Source organism: Piliocolobus tephrosceles, chromosome 7, assembly GCF_002776525.5.
Source record: "Piliocolobus tephrosceles isolate RC106 chromosome 7, ASM277652v3, whole genome shotgun sequence".
Classification (NCBI taxonomy): domain Eukaryota; kingdom Metazoa; phylum Chordata; class Mammalia; order Primates; family Cercopithecidae; genus Piliocolobus; species Piliocolobus tephrosceles.
The window spans coordinates 143358061-143379813 of record NC_045440.1 but is presented as its reverse complement, the minus strand read 5'-3'; the positions used below and the strand labels follow the sequence as shown (position 1 = coordinate 143379813).

Genomic DNA, 21753 nt, shown 5'->3' with positions numbered 1-21753 from the left:
AAATGAAACCCTGCAATGCCCTGCTCATAAAGACACAGACCTTCCCAGCCAATCAGTTCTTAATACTAAGCAACTCCTCTTAAGAAAATAAAAGTTCTGGGAAACTGAGCGTGGGTTGCCATTTACTCAGGAGCTTGGCTGTGGGCGGGGTGGGGGAATGGAGACCCCTTCGCCTCAGCCGTAGTGAAAGCAGGTGGCCTAACAACTGAGCTGAGTAGTGGTCCCTTCTCGAGAGCCAGCCCTCAGGCACAGACAGCCAGATATTTTCTAACCTCACTTGGGACCTGAATCGCCTGAACTAGGTGCTGGGTTGTGAGAACAGATGTTTCCAGGAGTGCTCAGTCCCTGAGGGAGACAAGCCTTCGCCTTCCCCTATTTGAAAACTGAGAAAACAGACCCGGAAGGGGCCCCTCACAATGGCCTTTGACCCCTCGTCGCCCAGCCAGGCCAGCCCTCGCTCCACCTGTGACCCCTGCCACATATCTGGGTCCTAAGGCCCTCCCAGGAGACGTCTGGGAACCTGATTTCACCACGAGTCTGGGGCTTGGCTGGCGGTGGACTGCCCTGGGCAGGCGGACATGGTGTCCTTGGGCCCGGCTGTTTCTCCTGAGAAAGGTGCAGTGGAAGGGAGCAAGCTCAACCTCTGCAGACGTCCCTGGGCCTGGAGCAGGGCACCTCCTTAGCCCTGATGGGGTGCTCTGAACGGAGAGCCCTAATGCCCAGATGCCCATAGGGCCTGACCTCCCTGTTTTGACTTAGGGCTTGGGAAGGGACCATGCAGGTCATGCCTAAGGTCCCAAACACCCTGGACATCCGAAGCACCCACTGGGTTCCACCTATGCTGGCTTCTTGAGGGAGAGACGGATTTGCTTTTGAAAAAAGATAAGGCAGCTGCAGGGCACTGCCTCCTTGAGGGGTGCCTCGCTGCTGCTGGCACTCAAAATAGGCCTGGGGCTGCGGCCTCCATCCTCATCGTGGGAGATGCACGAAGGCAGGACCCCAATCCCCAGTTGTTGCCTCCTGTGCCTACTGCCCGAGAAGGGGCACCCCTCGCAGAGATGCAGCCTGACTGCCGAGGGAGAAAATGGCCATTGAAGCAACATGAATGAACACACAGGGCGGCTGCATGCTTGACTGGGGGAAGCTGCCTGCAAAGTTGCCTTAGGAAGGATGAGGGGGCCGCAGGGGGGCCGTCCTTGTCAAGAGCTTCCCGAGCTCCCGCCATGGCCGTCTTCTCAAATGCCCCTACCCTGCGAGATTTCCCAGTTCTCTGTCCCTGATTATGGCTTCCTCCGGGCTTCCTTAGCGTCTCTCTGCTTCCTAATTATAGCCTCCCTCCTAGGTCGGCATTTTAAGAAAATTTGCTGTCTTAACTATGCTTCAGTGTACAGCTCAGGAGTGTTAAATATTTTCAAATTATCATGTAGTCATTACCACCATCTGCTTCCAGAACTTTTTCACCTTCCCAAACTGAAACTGGGCACCCATGAAATGCTCCCTCCCATTCCTTGCCTCCCTGCCCCCGGTGCCCACCATCCGTTCTGTCTCTGTGGATCTGACCACTGTGCGTGCCTCAGGTCGGTGGAATCATAAGTGTTTGTCCTGTTGTACCTGGCTTGTTCCTCTTGGCATGATGTCCTCAAGGTTCATCCATATTGTAGCATGTTTTCAAAATTTCCTTTTCTTTAAAGGCTGAATAACATTCCGTTCTGCGGATAGACCACATTTTGTTGATTGATGCCTCTATTGGCGGACTTTTGGCTGCTTCCACCCTTTGGGTATTGTGAATATCACTGCAGCGAACATGGGTTTGCAAACATCTGCCTGAGGCCCTGCTTTCAGTTCTTTGGGTAGAAACCCAGAAGTGTGATTGCTGGAGGTCACCGTGTTCTGAAGGGCTGTCTGTTGGGTCACAGTCAGCTCCATAACCCCAAACCCTAGCTCAGGTAGCTAGCTGTTAACTATTGAATGAATGAGGATTGTCACAGGGCAAAAGAAGATAATTAAAAGTTCATTGCAGAGTATTTATCAGTAACCATATCAATTCAACAGACATGGGCTGTGTGTGTAATGAGATGGAGAAAATTTCGTTTGGAGAATTCTTCTAAGGAGGGAATTATCTGTGCAGGAAACACTTTGATAAATTGCTTGTGGGAGAGTAAGATCCCCAAGGGAGTTGGAGGCAGCGGAAAGGATGGCGGAATTCCTGGGGCAAGGAGAGAAGTTTCTGCATCTCCTCTGAGACGGAGGAGGAACAGGAGAGAGGAGAAGAATGGGGATGAGGCTGATGCTAACGGTAGGCGACGCTTACTTAATGCTACCCACAGGCCAGGAGTATGATTCTGGGCACTCCTCGTGGCGGCCCTGTGAAGTTAGCACTGCTAGCGTGCTCGTCTTACAGATGAAGAAAGTGAGGCCAGGGACTTTAAGTAAATTAACCAAAACTCATCAGTGGCGGTGCCAGGATTCAAAGTTGGGCTGGGTCTCCAGAACCTGCCCTTTTGGGCACCAGGCTCCACGAAGAGAAAAGAGGGAGCAGAGCCAGTGAGAGCAGGAGCTGTTTTCTCAGGGCCGGGGCACCTCTGCCGGCCTCAGAGCTTCAGCCACAGATCCCAAGCCCTCAGCTTCTCTACTGAGGGAAGACAGGATGAGTTAGACATTTGGGTTGCTGTGGAATGAAGCAAGCAGCATGTGTGGACTGGGGCCAGGAGCAAGAAGACCCTGAGCAGTGAAGCCTGAGAATGTGCAGAAGCTGTCAGCGGGCCCCGGGCGTCAGGTGCAGGAAGGTTTGCTGAGTCTCATAGCCACTGCGCTGTGCTGTGTGTGGAGGGGCTGCGGACTGTGCTGCTGAATGAGGCGTGGCACCTGCACTCCTACCTGGAATGTTTGCTCATTTGGTGTTCATTTATTCATCAGGCAATATACATTGAGCAACTGCAGTGAACCAAACACTGTTCTAGGCCCTAAGACCAGGTCTCTGCCTTCATGGAGCTCACAGGCTAGGGCTGAAGCCAAGAAACAGGAAGATGACCGCGTCTGGCGCAGGTTGTCGGGGGATGCATGCACGCCTTCTGGAGGGTTCCTGTAGGAGAAGCAAGGTCAGGTTGAGACATAAAGCCAGGAAGGAGAAGAGGGCAGGGAAAGACATTTCCAGGCAGAATGCACAGAGTGTGGGAGGGGAGGCTTGCAATTCAGAGAGAGCACACAGTATTTGGGGAGAATTGAAAGAAGTCCACAATAGCTAAAATAGGGCCGGGCACTGTGGCTCATGCTTGTAATTCCAGCACTTTGGGAAATGGGCAGATCACTTGAGGTCAGGAATCTGAGACCAGCCTGGGTGAACGTGGTGAAACCCCATCTCTACTAAAAATATACAAAAATTAGCTGGGCGTGGTGGTGGGTGCCTGTAATCCCAGCTACTCGAGAGGCTGAGGCAGGAGAATCACTTGAGCCTGGGAGACAGAGGTTGTAGTGAGCCGAGATCGTGCCACAGCACTCAAGCCTGGGTGACAGAGTGAGATTCTATCTGAATGAATGAATGAATGAATGAATGAATGAATAAATAAATAAAATAGGACACAGGAGTGGGCAGGGGTTTCTGAGCCCCCAGGCCAGCATGTTGCTGACCTTAGCCTGTACTGCTGCTGGTGGCTGTGGTGCTATGGCCAGCTGGCTCTCTTGGGCAGCCTTCTTGTCTGGACAGCCCTCTCTGGCTAGTGCATTGGACCATTGATGAGGGGGATATGCCCACTCTGCTCAGCACCTCTGAGCCCGACTCCCCCACCAGCCAGCAGGAGAGACCCAGGGGCCTCTGTTTCGTCCTGCTCCCTCTCGCTTGCCATGCTTAGCCTCTGCTCCATTCTACCTCACACTGCAGGAGCTTTGTTCCCACAGGACTGTCCCCAGGGTTGGCCATTGCAAGTCTCAGGTTTCATGTTGCTGCCTTCACCAGAATGTGAACCTCTCAACTTCAGGGTGCTTGGCCCGCCCTCCCTTCATCCTCAAGGCCACCCTACCTGCTGTGCATGGCGTGCTTCAGATGAACTGGATGTGTTTGTTGAATGGAATTAACTTATGAAAGGAAGAAGGAAGGTGGGGTGTTTTTTCCACTTTTGCAATCACTAGAGAATGTCAGAAACTAAAAATTTCCCCTTTTATTGCAACTTAATATGGTGGCTTTAACTTATGTAGGAAAAGGATCTGTTTTGCGAATCACATTGGCTCTTTAATGCTAGCGCAAGGGAGGTTTCTGTTTTCTACATTTTTAGACCTAATTACTTCATCCACTGATACTTGCTGAGAGACTTTATGGCTTCCTCGATTATGAGCTCTCTTAAGTGAGCTCATTCTTAATAATATGTGTAATTACATCAAGACGGATAACAGGACCGACGTGAAACCAGCATGAAACTGACGTGCGTCAAGGAACTCACGAGTTGTATTGAACAGTGAACCAGTTTGTGTATTTTATTAAGGAAAAATAACCCTCCATTTCTCTTTATTTTCCCCAGCAAGAATAGTTATTGGATTAAAATTATCCCAGTGGATTTCCCTTTCTTACATAGCAGTAGTTTAATTTACTAGATTTGAGGGGTAGAAGGAGAAGCACTTGCTGTTTTATATGCCCCTGATGTCCACATACCCAGGGTGATGTCATAGTGGTTGGTTGGACAGTCCCTTCAGAAGAGGGGAGACATCTGCTGTAGGAGGTTTCCCATCTGAGGGTCTCTGTCTAGAGACTCTTCTAGATGTTCTCCCGTCTCTGGGCTCAGCAGGAGCTGCGTTTTCCTTGACCAAGACTCACCCCTCCCTGAAGCGCAGCGGCGAGGCGAGTGTGGAAGGACTCCTGAACCAGCTCGTCCTGGAGCACCTGCAGCTGGCGCCTCTGCAGTGGGGTGAGTACCCGCCAGCCGCCCATTGATTCTGGGTGGATGTGCTCCTTTTCTCCAAATGTGCGAACAAGGTCTTGGGGGGTGTGGCTGGGCACCCCAGATGTGGGTGGGTGCTGAAGGTCATCACGGGAAACCTTGGGGGAAAAAGACGGGCTCACCACGCTGCGCCGGCACCTCTGAGTGGGGGCATCTTTGTTCACCTAGGCGGGCAGCTCAGCACTCAGGTGACAGTGCAGACATAAGAAGGGCTCAGTGCCCGTCAAAACAGGTGCAGCAGGCGGATCTCGGCCTCCGTCTTGACTTGCACTTGCTGTAGAGTGGGCCACCTTCTGAAATGGCAGTTGACTGGGTCTGGCTGGGCGTGTGCTCTGCTACTGTTTCCAGAACTGAGAGTGGCTTGGGATGGCAGATGAGAACAGGGTGTGGTGAACCCCTTGTTTTCACCCCACTCACCACGACTGTGCGTGGACAGCTTTTCATGCTGTTTGTGCGGAAAAGTGTTTGTTTTGTAAATGCCTCAACTCAGTGTTGTGTTCAACCCCAAGAGAACTCCATTACTGGACACTTAGCACAGTTTATTTGACAGCTTCTTCTTGTTGCACTTGGGAACTTCCACCCTACACTGTGCCTTTCTAAATTGAACTCAAAAGTATTTTGCTGAGAAACGAGCTTAGTGTTTCTATTGAAGTGAGAATCTTTATTCTCTGGAAATTATTTAATCAGCTCATCTATTTTGGATCTGCTGCAGACAGTCACTTATAAGCATATATATCCCCTTTCTTCCTCTTCTTTACCCAAGAAGTCATTGTGAATGAGTAACTCCTCTTTGATCCAGGATCCGGTTTATTAATAAGCTTGTTCTGCCCCTTTCATGGGCTAGAGACACATGGAAATGATTCCAGTGGCATGAGGAGAAAGCAAGCCTTTCTCCTTGCACTCCACCAGCCCCCTTCGGCCTGGAGACCCTCTCGTCCAGCCCGCAGACCCCCTGGTCCTGCAGGGGCTGCTTCCTGGCCCCTCATAGGTGAACGCTGTTGGGACCAGGTGGGCACCATCATGGCGGCTGTGGGTTTGCATTTTACACTTGGGCTCCTTCTGTGGACTCTTTCTCCTCTCTGAGCCCGCCTGAGTGGCAGGAAGGAAAGGCCTGGTGTTTCTGCAGAGGGTTTCACTGTTTCGTTCTCTGGAGGCTTCCCTGTAGCCCAGCCACTTTTCTAGGTGGAAATGTCCTGTCTCCCGATGACCTGGGTGGGCACAGTCAACTGTGTCCCTGGACTCAGACAGCTGAGCCAGGGAAGATCCCTGGGTCCCCCTGGCTGTGGGGTGGGGTCAGGCCCAGGGGGACTAGCTGTATTTTATCTATTGCCAACGGAGATTCCACCAGGCAGCTATGCAGGACTTTCATGGGGGCAAGTGAGCGAAGGGAGGGCCACAGGCAGAACAAGGTCCCAAGAGCAGAGAGCAGAGTGACTTGGGGTGGGGAGGTAGACAGCAGGTGGGCTCCTCCCTTCTGTCTTAGGGTCGGCAGCCCTCACCCCAGGTAAGGGTTTTTGAGATGGCTTGGGGGCCTTTGGTTGGATGAGCAGCCGGGCACCCAGGAGCAGAGCCGTGAGGGAGAAGTTCAAGGTACAAGGCTGAGCGGGGAGAAGTCCCTGCAGTCTGGAAACGATGCCCTTCCCAGGGCACGGACTGCCCTTGGCGCTGTTCTAGGTAGGCCCTAAGGGTAAGGAGGGTTCTAGAATTGGAGCGGCACAGGACAGAGAAAAGGGAAGGACCTCAGACTGCTGAGCATCTCCTGTCCCGGGCATTTTGCATAAGAGCTGCCATGCACTCCTTGCCACAGTCCTATGCGTGAGGTTTTCTCCGTCATTTACAAACAGGGAGACTGAGGCCCAGAGGCTGGCACTTGCCCCAGGGGCTCCACAGTGAACAGAGCTGGGAGCGCTGCGTTACAGACCACTAGGCCTCCACCAACCAGGGATGAACCGGTCCTGCCTGCATACTGGTGGGGCGGCTGGAAGAAGCCTGGGCAATTTGGGAATTTCAGATGAAGAAAAGCTTTAGTTCTTAATGATCATAAAGGTCCTTTCTGTTCATTTTGGCCTCTCCCCTGGGTGTACTAAGAACACCCTTTAAAAGTTGACAATAGTGGGGAAATTAGAGAGAACAGTGGACAATTAGAGCCAAGACTAGGAAGTTGGTTTGGCCCCGGGATGCCTCTCAGCACAGAACAGCCTGGAAGCTGCACATGCCTGTGTGGGCAGAGGTGCCTGCCAGGAGGCGTGAAGGCTCTGGGTCGGGCTGAGCCCCCTGCTGCGTTACATGCTGCTTCCATTTCTTGCCCTAATTTTCTTCCCCTTTTTGTACTAGTTCATTTTCTGTTCCTTATAGCAGAATACCTGAAACTGGGTAATTTATAAAGAAATGCATTTCTTATAGAGGCTGCAAAGTCCCAGGTCAAGGAGCTATGTCTGATGAGGGCCTTCTTGCTGCCAGGGACTCTGCAGAGTGCCCAGGTGGTGCTGGGCATCCATGTGATGGAGCAAGGGAGCTGAGCGTGCTAGCTCAGATCCCCCTTCCTCTTCTTACAAAGTCACCATTTTCCCACCCATGAGAACCCAGTCATCCATCAGCACATTAATCCTTGAAAGGATTAATCCATTCATGAGGGCAGAGCCCTCATGACCCAATCACCAATTAAAGGCTCCAGCTCCCAACACTGCCACACTGGGGATTAAGTTTCAACATGAGTTTCGGAGGAGACATTCAATCTGTAGCACCCTTTTTTCATAGGGAGGCTCGGGGAGTTCTTTTGGAAATGTAGTTTGGTTCCATGGCCTCTCAGAATCAGGCAGCCCTGGACTCAGATCCCAGCTCTATCATGCGTTAGCTACGTGACCTTCAACACATCACTTTACCTCTTTGAGCCTGAGTTTCTTCCTTTATGGAATGGGATGATGCCTGCTGCATAAGTTGCTCCAGGGACTACATGAGATGGTGTCTATTCCTTGCTCAGTGCAGCCCCTGCCTCCATGCACTATTGTTTCCTCCGAGACCCGCACCTGTCTCCTCGCCGCCCTCCTACTGCCTGTGCTGACTCCCTTTCCCCATCGGTATCGTGGGCCAGCGGTGGGACCAGGCCTGCGCAGATGCCTACTGGGCCCCCACAGCTGGGCTCAGTGCAGGGTAAGAGGTGGCATTTGATTGACGTTGTTGACCTTGTTTCACTGCAGCCTCTGGGGAAACAGGTAGAGGGACAGGGTGAGGGAAAAGAGCTGTGGTTTTCACTGCACTCTTTTCTGAAAGCAAAGACCTTCTTCATGGTGCTTCAGTCCCCTCTGTGGTGTAGTAGAGGCTTTTGGTGGAGCCAGGGGACCTGGATTTACGTTTCGGTCCTGCTACGTGCTGCATCAGGGATGCCCCTGAGCCTCCATTTCCCCATCTCAGGGCGGCATGGACCTCTCCCATGGCGACCTCACACATTGCTCTGAGGCTCAGAATCAAAGTGAAATGACATTTGTAAATGTGTCTGGCACACCATAAATCCCTACCACCTGCAAAGCAAAGATTTATTAAAATCACTTCTGTTTTAAAAGCTACAGTCTTTTATGCAGATATTTCTGTTATTCCTGGAAGAGCAGCCCAGTTCTAGGAGCCATATACCTGAGCCCTGGTGTAAAAACTCACAAAGGGCTCTCCGTGAATCTGTGGCATTCATCCTCAACACCCCCTTGCCCACCCCAGGGACTGGGCAGCACATGGGCCCCCTTCCTGGCATCCATGCATGGTGGGGCCGCCTCTAGACAGAGGCCCAGGCAGGTGCTCTTCAGTCTGGGGGACAGCAAGGAGAGGGCTGAGGCCCTGGGTGTGGAGTGTGGTCCATGGCATTAAGAGGTGGTTACATGTTTTTCTTGCTTTCAGTAAATCGGAATTGGCCCAAGAGCTGCCATCTTTTACTGTCTCTGTTCTTGGAGAATTTGAGAAGGTGGTCTTGAGGTCTCGTTTGCATGGCATAGAAAGATGGTTAGCAGCTGGGAGGCCACGTCTTTGTTTCATAACTAAAGAAAGGTGGGCTTGCCTTTGTTAGGGTAGTGGTTTGAGACGCAGCACTTCGGACATCTGAGGACAGTCGCCAGATGTGGCTGAGTGACTTCATCATGAGACCAGAGCAGGTCTATTTGCTAGTGTGGGAGACATAATAATTCCCGCTTCACCAGGTTGTTAGGCAGCCCAGGTAGTATCAAGGGTGGATGGGAGATGGGGGCGCTTACCACATGTGATGCTCTGTACATGAGTGTTGACTGAACCAATTGGCAGTCAGATCTATTTTTGTTAAATTATTAAGGTTTGAACAGAAAACACATCTGGATCTAAAGGAATTCTGGTTCCCTAAAAAGGCTAATAAAAATGAAGTTCAACTTGTCTTAATATATTCTATCAGGCAAAAGAAACAAATTCCCCAGGGCGGGGTCGTCCAGCTGCTGCCACACCTGGAGTGAGCCTGTGGACAATCTGTCCCACCAGAGGCCACCAGGAGGAACCTCGGGAGGGAAGGAGGCTCCTTCTGCAGCACCAGGTCGTTTCTTCCCCAGGCTTGCTTTTTCTGTTTGGTAATTGATAGTGTTTGGGTTGTCGTGGGCACAGAGGCATGTCAGCAAATCATGCAAAGATTAATCCCTTTATCCTGGAGGAAATGCGTGGCTTTTAAAAAACAATGCTAAGATCTGAAAGGCATGTCTGCCTTCAGGAGGTGAGCCTGTCCCTGTGGGAGCCCTGGCAGCGAGCAGCCCAGCCGTGCGCTTTCAGTTGCCGGCAGCACCTGCCAAGGCCAGGGCCTAGCACGACAGTGTGGAACCATTTCCAGGAACGGGGCATGATATTTTCCTGTTTGCAGTGTCACAATTTATCTCACTATTATCATATCTGGCTGTTTCCAGTGAACATGTTAATACGTAAATTTCGATTCAATTTTCTGACTAGACAAGTTTTCTAGTTAGGAGTTACTCCTAGGTTAAAGGCTATGAACCTTTTTAGGGATCTTGAGATGTTTATTCATCACGTGGGCGTGTGACTCTCAATCATGATGTGGACGTTGTTGGAACTTGGATTTCCAAGGTGATCTTCCGAGGGGGCACAGGACACTCAGGCTTCCTCTGTGAGGAGGGTGGGGAATGCAGGGATGGTCTGGGTTGGGTCAAGTCCTTAAACCTTAAATGGGACCCCAGCACATTCTTGAGACTTTGCAAGTCTTAGGGCATAGGAGCTGAACTGGGTAGCAGGGGTCACGGTGACTCCAGCCCCCTTCCCAATGCTACACAGCTGGATCTGTGAGCCCCAGTGGGGCAAGGGTCTTGCCATGGCCACCAGGGTATCCATTTCCACCCCTCCTGCATTCCACCACTTAAGAGGCCCTTGGTATCTTGGCTTTGCTTGGGAACCATGGCCATGCCGGCCGCCTGTACACCTGGGTTGGTCTCTGACTGCAGCAAGATCACAGTGAAAGCCTGCAGGGACCTCGTCAGCTGAGGTGAACGGCATCTGTTCCCAGAGCAGCCATGTGGGGGTTCCGTTTCTGAGCAGAGTCTTCTCTCTGAGCATTGTTTGGGATCACACATTTACATATCTGTGTATATACAAAGAGAGGGAGAACAGGCACCTCGCCCTGTGACTCATAGTTCAGGCCCTTGGGATATGGAGGAACCAGCAGACGCAGACCCCATGGAATGATCTTGGCTTCGAATCCCACAGACCTGCTTCTGGTCACAAGTTTGCTGTGTTTTGCCATGTTGGCCGAGTGCCCTGAGCAGTCACTTATGCTCTGAGCTCTGGTTCTCTGTGAAGCGCTGTGACTCAGCCACCTTGCAGGGATGCTGGCAGAGTGAAACAAGCTAACACAAATAATTCCTTGCCATGCAACCAGTGCTCACAAATCGAGCATTGAAAATCTCCCTGGTTTCTTTCTCTGTCTTTCTCTCTCCTCATTCCCTCGAGGAACTCCAGGCTAGGAGAGGAGGTGCCTGGTGTGGGACAGCAGCGCCAACACAGGGGCCTGGGGAGAGCCTGCAGGGGCCAGAGCAGCCTGAACCTGCAGACAGAGGGCATTTGGGAGGAGGGGAGATGGCTCTGAAGGGAAGGGGCTGGGATGGTGTTGTGGAGGAGGGAGCTCTCAATTGGGTTGGAGGGATGGGTGATTGCGTTGGGTTTACCAGCGTTTACCATCTGGGCAGGGACAGGTGGAGAGTTCAGACTGTGGCTAGCCAGCCACGGCGTGGCAGTGCATGAGAAAAGGGTGACGTTTGTCTGCCCCTCACTCTGACCGCATCCTGCACCCGTCTTCAGGCCCACTGGGGGCACGTGTAGTGCAGGATCCGCATCCCAGGACACAGCCCAGGCAGCTCCCCTCCGGTCCTGCACAGTGGAATCCAGGTCTCGGACTCACCCACTCTTCACCCCCAGCCAGGGCTTTGGGGCTGCCACGTTCCCTGCACCCCACCTCCCATGACCTGGGCTCCCCTCACCATTCTTCCAGAGTCCCCTCCAACGACGAACTGAGGCTGCAGCTCCCTAGAAGCCCCCATGGCCTGAAGGAGTTTCTATCACACCCGTAGGCCGCCATGCCAGGCCGGGCCCTCGTTCCCTGGCAGACCCAGTATCCCCAGCTTTGGCCTGGCCTGACTGATTCTTTCTCTGACTTAGAGCAGGCTCACTAATTCAATCAAAAAGGAAAAAGGTTCGTCTTTAATTTTTGACTTTTTGAATTTGTATATAGTTTTGAGACCGTCTTCTGCTTATTGCCTAGGCTGGAATGCAGTGGTGTGGTCATAGCTCACTGCATCCTTGACCTCCTGGGCTCAGCGATCCTCCCGCTTCGACCACACCCAGCTAATTTTTGTATTTGTTATTTGTATTTGTTAATTTTTGTAGAGATGGAGTCTCCCTATGTTGCCCAGGCTGGTCTTGAACTCCTGGCCTCAAGCGATCCTTCTGCTTTGGCCTCCCAAAGTGCTGGGAGTTCAGGTACGAGCTAACAGGCCCAGCCTCTAATTTCAAAGCAACTGTTTCGCAGTACGGGTCACCTGCTGGGCCAGGCATGAGGTCTCTATGTTGTTATTTCCGAGCCCTGCCACAGCCCTGAAGGCTGAGGTTCTCCCATATAGAGGAGGAACTTGAACTCAGCACAGCTGGTCTCCTCCAGCACTGCACAGGTGGGAGGGAACAGCCCCAGGTTCAAATATGAGTTCCTGCCCCCAGAATCTGAACCCCCCACTAGAATCTGAACCTCCCACTAGAATCTGAACCTCCCACTAGATCACTTCACGAAAGGAATATATTCTCATGGTAGAAGATGAGAGAAAATCAGAAAACATAGATAAAAAATAGCCTTTCCCTATCCCCAAAACAACCTCTAATTCATTTGTGTGCATTCCCAAGTCTTTTTGCTACTTTCCAATTCTAATTTTGTCCATAGGGAAGATCATACTGTATTTATACTTCTGTGTCCCTTTTTATGCTTGACAAAAGTATAAGCATTTCGCATGTTATAAACATGTCTCGCACATATTGTTAAGGGCTGAACTCTATTTTATCAAATGAATATAAGATAATTTAATACTTGTTCTATTGTTGAACATTTAGATTGCTTCAAAATGTTTGCTATTATAAAAGTTATATGTAGTGGTTTTTTCATAGAGCCTTTTCTGTGTTTTGGGGCGACTCCCTCAGCGTGGATTCTCAGAAGTTATTAATATTTTATGGGATCTTGGCAGAGAGCAAAGCCGTCAACTTTCTTGTGTGATGATGACAGCAGTTGCATGGCTCGGACTGGCATGGAGTCAGCGCTGAACCGACTGGGGTCTCGGCGCAGCCTCCGCCGCATCCTCGTGCTGAGTCTTGACTTCAGCTGGTGGTCAAGTCCTGTGAACTTGGGTTTCCCTCTCTGTAAAGTGGAGATGCGCAGTGGAGGTTTGAAGAAGCCCCCAGGAGCCCAGCACAGAGCCTGTTCCTCAGCTTCACAGAGGCTGGCGTGCTCTTTAGGGAGCTGTGCTGTGGGTGCTGGTGCCAGACTTCGGGCAGTGGGGGACCACTGGAATCTCCCTGCTTCTGGGGCCTGAATCCTGGAGTGAGTGTGTTCCTGCTGCAGAGGGTCTGACGGCAAAGGCAGGAGGCGGAGGGCAGGGCTGGGCCAGGAGCAGGGCCATGCTCACAACGGGAACCCGAGTCTGCACATCAGGCTGGAGCTCCCGAGACCCCTCCGTCTCAGTCCGTGAACAGTCCTGGAAAGGGTGTGCTGCTCCCATCCTCCAGGTAGGAAGAGCAGGAGGCAGGGCTGGGCCTTTCTGTGCCTGCTGCAGAAACCCAGCGTGCTCCCTGTCTATTTTGAGGACCATCTTCCAGGCGTTTCCATAGAGACCCGGTCATGGTGACTAATGGGGCTAAGCGTTTGCCATGCGGATTTGAGTGTCCCACGACTGTGCCACCCTCCGCCTGCCTCTCCCACTGCTAGCACTTTCCTCTTTATAGCTCTTTGTATTTTCTCAGATGCATCAATGATTGGTCTGTGCTGTCTTTCATAGCCATCCAGTGAATACAGATGAGGTTTTAGCCACATTATGGAGTGGATATTTTCAGTACATATTCTCCAAATAATCACCAAGCAAATCCCATCGTGAGCTCCAGTTTCTGAGCTGTGATGGGAAGGCTGCACGTGTGGGCATGAGGGGAACACCAGCCTGGGAGGCAGAGCAGCCACCTGATGGCTGGTGTGCGGGACAGTCCTCTGCCTTATCTCAGGGCGATGTGGTGCTCTCATATTTGGGGAGCATGGCTGAAGGTCCAAACCCTTCATGACTAGGAGAGTACAGCGGACAGCAGATACAAAGGCCTGGAAGAGTGAGGTGGGGCTGGACATGGTTCGTGGGGACAAATGACTGCCATTGATGGAGCCTAGAACCACAGAGAAGATGGGTGGGCTGGTAAGGAGAGGGAGGTGAGGCTGGGGGCCTAAGGTTGCATGGAGGATATTGATTGATTGATTGATCCATCCATTCATTCAATAAACATCTGTTGATCACTACTCTGCACCCGGCATTGTCCTCAGTGCTGGGCACCCAAAAATAAACTCAATCCTTGCCTTAGAGCCTCTCTCAGTCTAATGAGGGCTGGGGTTCCAGATCAGTTAGCAGGTTGTTTACACAGATCCTGGTATTTGCTGGCCTCAGAGCTTGTGCAGACGTCCTAGAAGCAGAGGCGAGAGACAGACTAGAGCCTGACCCCCAGCTGCTGCCTTCCCAGGAAGGAGTCCCGGGACGCATGGGGATGTGGCTCAGAACCCGTGGGCCTCCCTGGGGCCAGACCACCTGGAGCAGGCTGTGGATCCCCTGGTGTCTGGGTATTGCTGCTTCCATCTGAACAGCACCTTCTGCCCTGAACCAGCTCCATTCAGGAGTCTGGAGCCCATGGTGCCAGCAGCCAGAGCTCTGCCTGGTGCCTCTGAGACTGAGCTGCACCCTGGTGCTCTCTGGGGCTTTGCAGAGAGACGTGTCCCTACACCAAGAACGTGCCCTTTCATCAAATTGTGTAACATGGACATCACGTGAGGAGCTTTGTTTATTTCTAACATGAAATGCATGTAGAATGGCTGCTGAGAGTCACTGAATACATTCAGAGCTCAGAATGCCTGGAAAAGGGAGTGAGAAAGCCGGCTCCCACCAGCCGGACGGTAGGATGGCCATACCGATGGTGGCAGTGAGTGCCCCAGGCCGCCCCGGCAGCTGGGCTTGCCTGCCGGCCCTCTGCCTCCTTCCCAGGTAGCTTAGCAACAGCACCGGCAGTGGATTTTCCCAGCACAGCCCACATCTCCAAACATCTGCTCCAGGCCAGTGTTAGTCAGTACTTCTGAGGCCTGTGGAGGAGCCCCCGCCCACTGGGGCAGGTGAATTGGGTGGTTTTGGTGACTCTGAGGGCCTGGTCTGCCTGAGTTGAGAGCCACTTCCTGGGGACCATGACGGCTTGTGGCAACTGGCCTGAGGCCCAGTTTGCCCGGCAGTGGGTGTGGGGGATGAAAGCTGTCGCATGCCCCAGTTATCTTCTCTGGGCTTGGGTTGACAAAGAGGATTGTTTGTTTTTCTTTACAAAAGTAGTTACCTTCTTTTTGAAGGGGGAAAAAAATGAAAGCAACCTATATTCAGAGGAAGAGCCCCAGTTCCTAATCCCCCATTTGGAGAGGCCCCTGCTCTTCCATCTGTGGACGTGGCTGCTGCGTTTCAGGCGCAGTCTCCATGATGCTTTCTGCATCCTCGCGGCAACCCTGGAGGAGGCTGCTGTGACATCCCTCATGTGGATGGGAAATGCGGCAGCCCCAGGGTGGCCTCGTCCCATCTGAACCCGGGCAGTCTGGATGCAGGGCCTGTCCCCACCCCACCTGCTACCTCGTCTCTCTCCTCTCCCTCCTGTCTCTTCTTCCCCCATCGTGTCTACCTTCACTGCTGAGTCTTCTATTTAGCCGCAAACATCTCTGTTTGAAATGCCATTTGGGAGCCTGCTTCATTGCGATCTTGTTCCGCAAAAGAAAAACCATTTGTGGAGCATGTACCGCGCCTGTCAGGAAAGTGTAACTTCCAGCGTCCCCTCCTCTGTTTCTCCCAGTTCCCCAGTGGGGTAAGCACTGACTGCTTTTGGAAGAAACTGGCGGGTGAAGAGGCTTTGCAACTGGTCCCACAGCTGCTGTCCCTGCCCCCGGTTATGCTCGTGTGGGACTTGCCGTCTCCACGGTGCTCAGGGTGACCTTCCACCTGTGGCCATGCTTGTTGTTCTCCTACCTGGAACATTCTTGTGGCTACAGAGCCCTGAGGATGCACTCCCAAGCCTGGCCTTTGGCTCAGAAGGCCCCCACCACCCGCAGCACCTTCCTCAGCCTTGCCTCCCTCCCCTGGGCCTGTCTATCATCCCTGTGACTCAGGCTCCAGGCTCCCTCAGCTGCAGTTGCTTGTCCCCATGAGCCATGCTCCCCACAAGCCTTCATACCTGCTGCCTCCCATAGTCTTATCCAGCCCTTTCCCTCCAACTCAGGTTCTTGTAGGCAGCCTGCCTTGGCCTCCCTGGCCCCAAACATTTGTGCCCTGCCTGGGCCCAGCTGCATTTTCACCTGCGCGTTTCCCCACTCCCAGCATGGTGCCTTTCTCCTTAAGGTTGTACTGTCTACGGGCTGTGTCTTCTGCTGCTGGTGGGTGCCTGAGAATGCAGAGATCCTCAGCACCTGTGGGTGCTCAGTAAGGGTTTGCTGACTCCATCAAAGAGTGAATGAGGCCGTCCTCCTCCTGTCGGTTCAAGGCCAGATTTGAGCCTAGGTGTAGATGTCATTCTTCCACGTGATTTAAATAGTTCCATGTTGATGTGCCCAGATGCACTGAGACAGTCCCTTCTTATTGCTTATTAATTGTTTAATTTTTCCGTTTGTAACTCTGAGGCGGGTATTCCTGGCATCTGCCTTGCGACAGCCCCGGTCAGTTCCTGAAGATCCATTCCCAGAGCAGCCTTACTGGTGCAGCGTGCATGCCTGTGGCCAGCCTGGCCTTCAGGGTGGTTGACTGACCCATGCTCCTGCCGACAAGAACGGCCTGACTGTGGGTCACTCTGGATTCTCTGCAAGGCAGCAGCCAGTTCGAGAGGATGTGCACTCCAGGCTCAGGAGAGGGAGGTGCTCACCCCAGAGCCAGCACAGAATGCAGCACCATGGTGGCTGGGCTGGTGTTTGTTTGTTTCCGGGGGCCAGAGGTAGACTAGGGGTTCTGATCCTAGAGCTGGGGCTACATCTTTCTGAGCCAGGTCCCTGGAGAAAACTCTAGTACAAAGGACAGGAATGTGGCCTAGAACAGAAGCCAAGTGGAATGAAATGTCCCCCCAGCCCCTGGCTGCTTCCGCCTGAAGTAAGTCTCCCTGCAGGAGGCCTTCATCACCCTTGTCTGCTCCTGCACGACACCCTCTCCCATTTACCTATCCATTTGTCTGTCCTCTTCCCGATACTGTGAGCTCCTTGGAAACAGTGACTGTGTCCAGGCGGGTGAGAGGAGGTGCTCTGCACGGCTTCCTGGATCCTCCTGAGCAGGGCCTGGCACTGAGGGAGACCAAGTGCAGGGAGCAACTGGCCTACCCCTGACACTCACACACAGCCTGATAGAGGGGTGGGGGAAGGTGCTGGGGAGAAGGGGACAGTTCTGCTCAACCCAGTATGCTGGGAAGGGTCCAGCTGATGCAGTTGTGAGTGTTCACTTATTACTGTTATCCTTTTTGATGAATAATATGATCACCTATCAGTGATCAATATATTGGCATCTTCTTTCTATCCATGAGGAAAATGAGGCTGGGAGATGCTGATGGACTGACCCAGCATTCCCAGACAAATCAGCAGTAATGTCAAGACTAGTCTTGAAGCACTATTCTAGACTTTCATTCACTTACTTTTATCCTCCAAGCATCCATTTCCCATCCCTGCCACCTACCCACCCACCTATCCAATCATCTACCCACCAACCCACTCATCCATCCAACTATTTACCCACCAGCCCATCTACCAGCCCACGCATCCATCCATCCACTCATCCAACCATTTACCCATCGACCCATCTACCAACCTATGCATTCATCCATCCACTTATCCAACCATTTACCCACCAACCCATCTACCAGCCCACCCATCCTTCCATCCATCCATCCACTTATCCAACCATCTACCCACCAACCCATCTACCAGCCCACCCATCCATCCATCCACTCATCCAACCGTCTACCCACCAGCCCATCCACCAGCCCACTCATCCATCCAACCATTTACTCACCAACCATCTACCAGCCCACACATCCGTCCATCCAGTCATCCAACCATTTACCACCAACCCATCTACCAGCCCACCCATCCATCCGTCCACTCATCTAACCATTTACCCACCAGCCCATCCACCAGCCCACCTATCCATCTGTCCTCTCATCCAACCATTTACCCACCAACCCATCCACCATCCCACCATTCATCCACCCATCCATCTATCCGCCCACTCATCCAACCATTACCCACCAGCCCGTCTATCAGCCCACTCATTTATCCACAAGCCCATCCACCAGCTTATCCACCAGCCTATCCACCCACTTATCCACCAGCCTATCCACCCATCCATCAACTCATTCATCTGACCACCATCTGTCTGCTCCCACTCACCCATCCATTCATCCAGTCACCCACCAACTCATTCATCTACCTACCCATTGATCCATTCACCCACCTGTCCGCTCATCAATCCAGCCACCCACCTACCTACCCACATATCTGTCCTTTCACCCAGTTGTTCACCCATCCAGCAAATTGCTATTGAACACCTTTGGTGCCGGTCTGTGCTAGACTCAGGGGGGCTGCCTCTGGGGTACCTCAGCTCATACTCCTCCTCCTCTAGCTGCCTGCTGCTTTCTTTAAGAGACATCTCCTTTTTTGGAAGGGTAATTTCTGCAGTCACCTGTTCCTGTAGGGGAATGGGACATGGGGCCATGCCTTTCATCATTTGATTCAGACTCCAGGAAAGGTAAGGTTCTAATAGTCCTCCTTGGTGTGGCATTTGGCCAAGTGGTGTGCTCCTAGTGCCTTCTAGCTCACCGGGCTGGGGCAGACCCTCCAGCAGGAAATGAGAGACGCAGTGTAAATGCCTGCAGGTGCTGAGGAAAGGGCGATGTGAGTGCAGCTTTCAGGTTCTGAAAACAAGCTACGGAAAGAAGTCTGAAATCTCCATAGAGTGGCAAGTAGCAGGTTATTAATGCTGATAAGCCAAGAGCTAATAAAAATGGACTCAACGTAGCATGCCCTATGCTTACCCAAGGTGGGCTCAGGTGTCCAGGTTATAACAAAACTGAGCCACAGAGCACAGGCACATCTCAGCTGGCAGACTCTCACTTGTAATCAGCGTAACTACCTTTACTGAGAAGTCTCTACTGCAGGGACTTTGCTGGCATTTAAATTCACTCATGTCACACAGTCCTCACACAACCTCATCAGATACATAAAACCACCCTTGTTTTACGGAGAGGGAACTTGAAAATCAGAAAACTCATTTCATGACCACCAGCGAGTAAGTGTGGGAGTGAAGAGAGACTGCCCCACTCCCAGCACTGCCCCACTCCTCACCTCCGTCCCACTCCTCACCTCCAACATCAGTGGAAAGCCTTTCTTCTGTTGCGTGGTAGCCCCTGCAAGCCAATGCACTAAGTGTTTATTTGTTTTGCAAAGAAAAAATATGCACAAACATACTTCAGAATTTAGGAGGTACAAAAGGATATGCAATGAAAAGCAAGTCTCCTTCTCCTTAACCCCGATCCTCTCCCTGTGGGCCGCTGTTGTCCTGTTTCTGGTTGTGTCTACAGGCATAGTCTGTAAATTTCTTTTTCTTAATGGTATCCTGTGACAGCTGTTCTACCATGTTTATTTATTTATTTTTTTCACTTAATGGTTGATCCCGGGTATGGTTCCATCGCAATCCTGTGGAATGCAATCCTGTGCATTCTTTTGAATCTCTGCATCAGATGCGTCCTCATTCATTTGCTCTGTACCTTTTGATAGACCTAGGTTGTTTCTAATGTTTTGCTGTTATAAACACGATGGCAACAAATATCCTCGTAAATACGTCATTCCTCCCCGGAGTGAGTCACACTGTATGGTATTTATTTCAAACTGAGCAGTCTCTTAAAAAATATCTTCTGTGTTGGAACCATGCTTTAAAAGACCTTCTTCATTTGGATTACGTTTTCAAAACATTCACTCATGTTGTCTCCTGGTACATTCATGGTCTCATTTGGCTTACTGTTCAAATCTTTTATCCGGAATATACTAAGGTGTGAGTGAGGCATGGGCCCTCCCTTTCTTTTTCTAAAAAGCCACCTAATTGTCCCCAAGTCATTTAATCCATAATCTGTCTTTTTCCAATCACTTTTCTCGTATGTTTAGGGAGATTTTTGGACTCTCTTCTGTCCGTGTACCCCTGAGTGAGCACCACCCTTGTAATCATTCTAGCTTTATAGTACAGTATATTTTAATATCTGCTGTAGATAGTCCTCCCTCAATGCCTTTTTGCCTTTCTAAATTTCTACCTGTGGGTTGCATTTAATTCATTTAAAATTTCCTATTATAAATGCAATCCTTTAAGGCTATGAATTTTCCAGTGGTCCCTGTTTCTACTCTGTTCCATGTTCTAGAATTTAATATTTTCTTGTTTGATATTTTTTAGGCATTCTGCAATTAATTTATGCTTCACTTTTGTCCCAAGAGTTGTTTAAAAGATAGTTTTTTACAAAAACTTCCTATGGTAATTACTTCGTTTTGTTTTCTTCTTTTGTTACTGCTTTCTAATGTAATGACATTATCAGTTCAGTACTATTTTTACCACTTACAGTTTACCAAGTTTTCTTTGTGCTAAGATTTTTGTAACTATGACATGGAAATTTTTAAGCAAGTTATGTTCCTTGTTTTAAGTGTATTGAGTTGAAAATGTATCAATTAGCTCTACCTTATTAATGATATGGGGTAGTTCTTTAAGATCCTTTCTTATTTGATCTACAATGGGGTTTGAGAGGTGAATCACAACTAATGCTGATGTGGGTCCATTCCACCATGAGTGATCTTCTGTCCACTGATATGACGTGTCCATGTCCCATGATATCTGCCGTGTGAATGCTGATGGCCTGTGGTGCACAGATGCTCGTAACTGGTGTCCTTTGGTTGTCCCCTTTATCATTTAAGATGACCTTCTGTGTCCCTTTTCATGTTTTTTGCCCTTATTTCATCCCTGTTTGATATTATAACTACCACCCCTGCTTTCTTTTTGTTTGGCTGGTATACTTTTGCCTATCATTTGAATTTAAACCTTTGAGAATCACGTTTGTATGTGGTTCTCTTGGATGAAGCATTGAGTTTTGCTTTCTGATCCAACTTCAAAGTGTTTTTCATTCATAAGTGAGTTTAGGCCATTTATATGCATTGCTATGGTATAAATGTTTGCTCTTGGTTATGTCATACATTCTGTTTTGCTTTTTGTTTTTATAACTTTTTTATATACTTTTGTGATCTGTATTTTCTTTTTTTTTTTTTTGAGACGGAGTCTTGCTCTGTCGCCCAGGCTGGAGTGCAGTGGCCGGATCTCAGCTCACTGCAAGCTCCGCCTCCCGGGTTCTCGCCATTCTCCTGCCTCAGCCTCCCGAGTAGCTGGGACTACAGGCGCCCGCCACCTCGCCCGGCTAGTTTTTTGTATTTTTTAGTAGAGACGGGGTTTCACCGTGTTCGCCAGGATGGTCTCGATCTCCTGACCTCGTGATCCGCCCGTCTCCGCCTCCCAAAGTGCTGGGATTACAGGCTTGAGCCACCGCGCCCGGCCGTGATCTGTATTTTCTTGGTTTTATTCTGTATGGTGATTTTCTTCCTCTTTCTTTTTAGACTTTCCTTCTACATCTTCTGTCTGACCTACCACCCCTTCTTTCCAAGGTCTGAGTTGCTTTATTTTTCTGCACAATCATTATAATCCTCTGATATTTAGTCATATCACAGATTTGTTTCTAGTTTGTCTCTCTACCCTCATTAGAATATAAGCTCCATGCAGGACAGATTTGTTGTCAGTGTATTCTCAGGGCTTAGAACTGTCCCTGGAGCATCTATTACATGCGCAATAAATATTTGATGAAGAAGTTAATAATACAGTCTTTACAACACATCTCCAAAGTACGTAGTGTTATTACTGTGCTTTAGGGGAAAGAACAAAGAGTATGTGAGATTGTCATTCAGCCTGCAAAGCAAGGACCAGAACACAGTTACTGTGGTTTCAAACTTCACATTTTT

The 21753-nt window shown here is 50.7% G+C and overlaps 1 protein-coding gene across 1 annotated transcript in view; it reads left to right on the top strand.

The window, feature by feature from the left end:
• Nucleotides 1–21753, top strand: part of TRAPPC9 (trafficking protein particle complex 9) — a 697716-nt gene that overhangs the window by 543520 nt on the left and 132443 nt on the right. The window contains exon 23 of the mRNA XM_026454561.1: nucleotides 4805–4895. Within this exon, the coding sequence (XP_026310346.1) occupies nucleotides 4805–4895 (91 nt within the window). The remainder of the gene's footprint in view (nucleotides 1–4804; nucleotides 4896–21753) is intronic.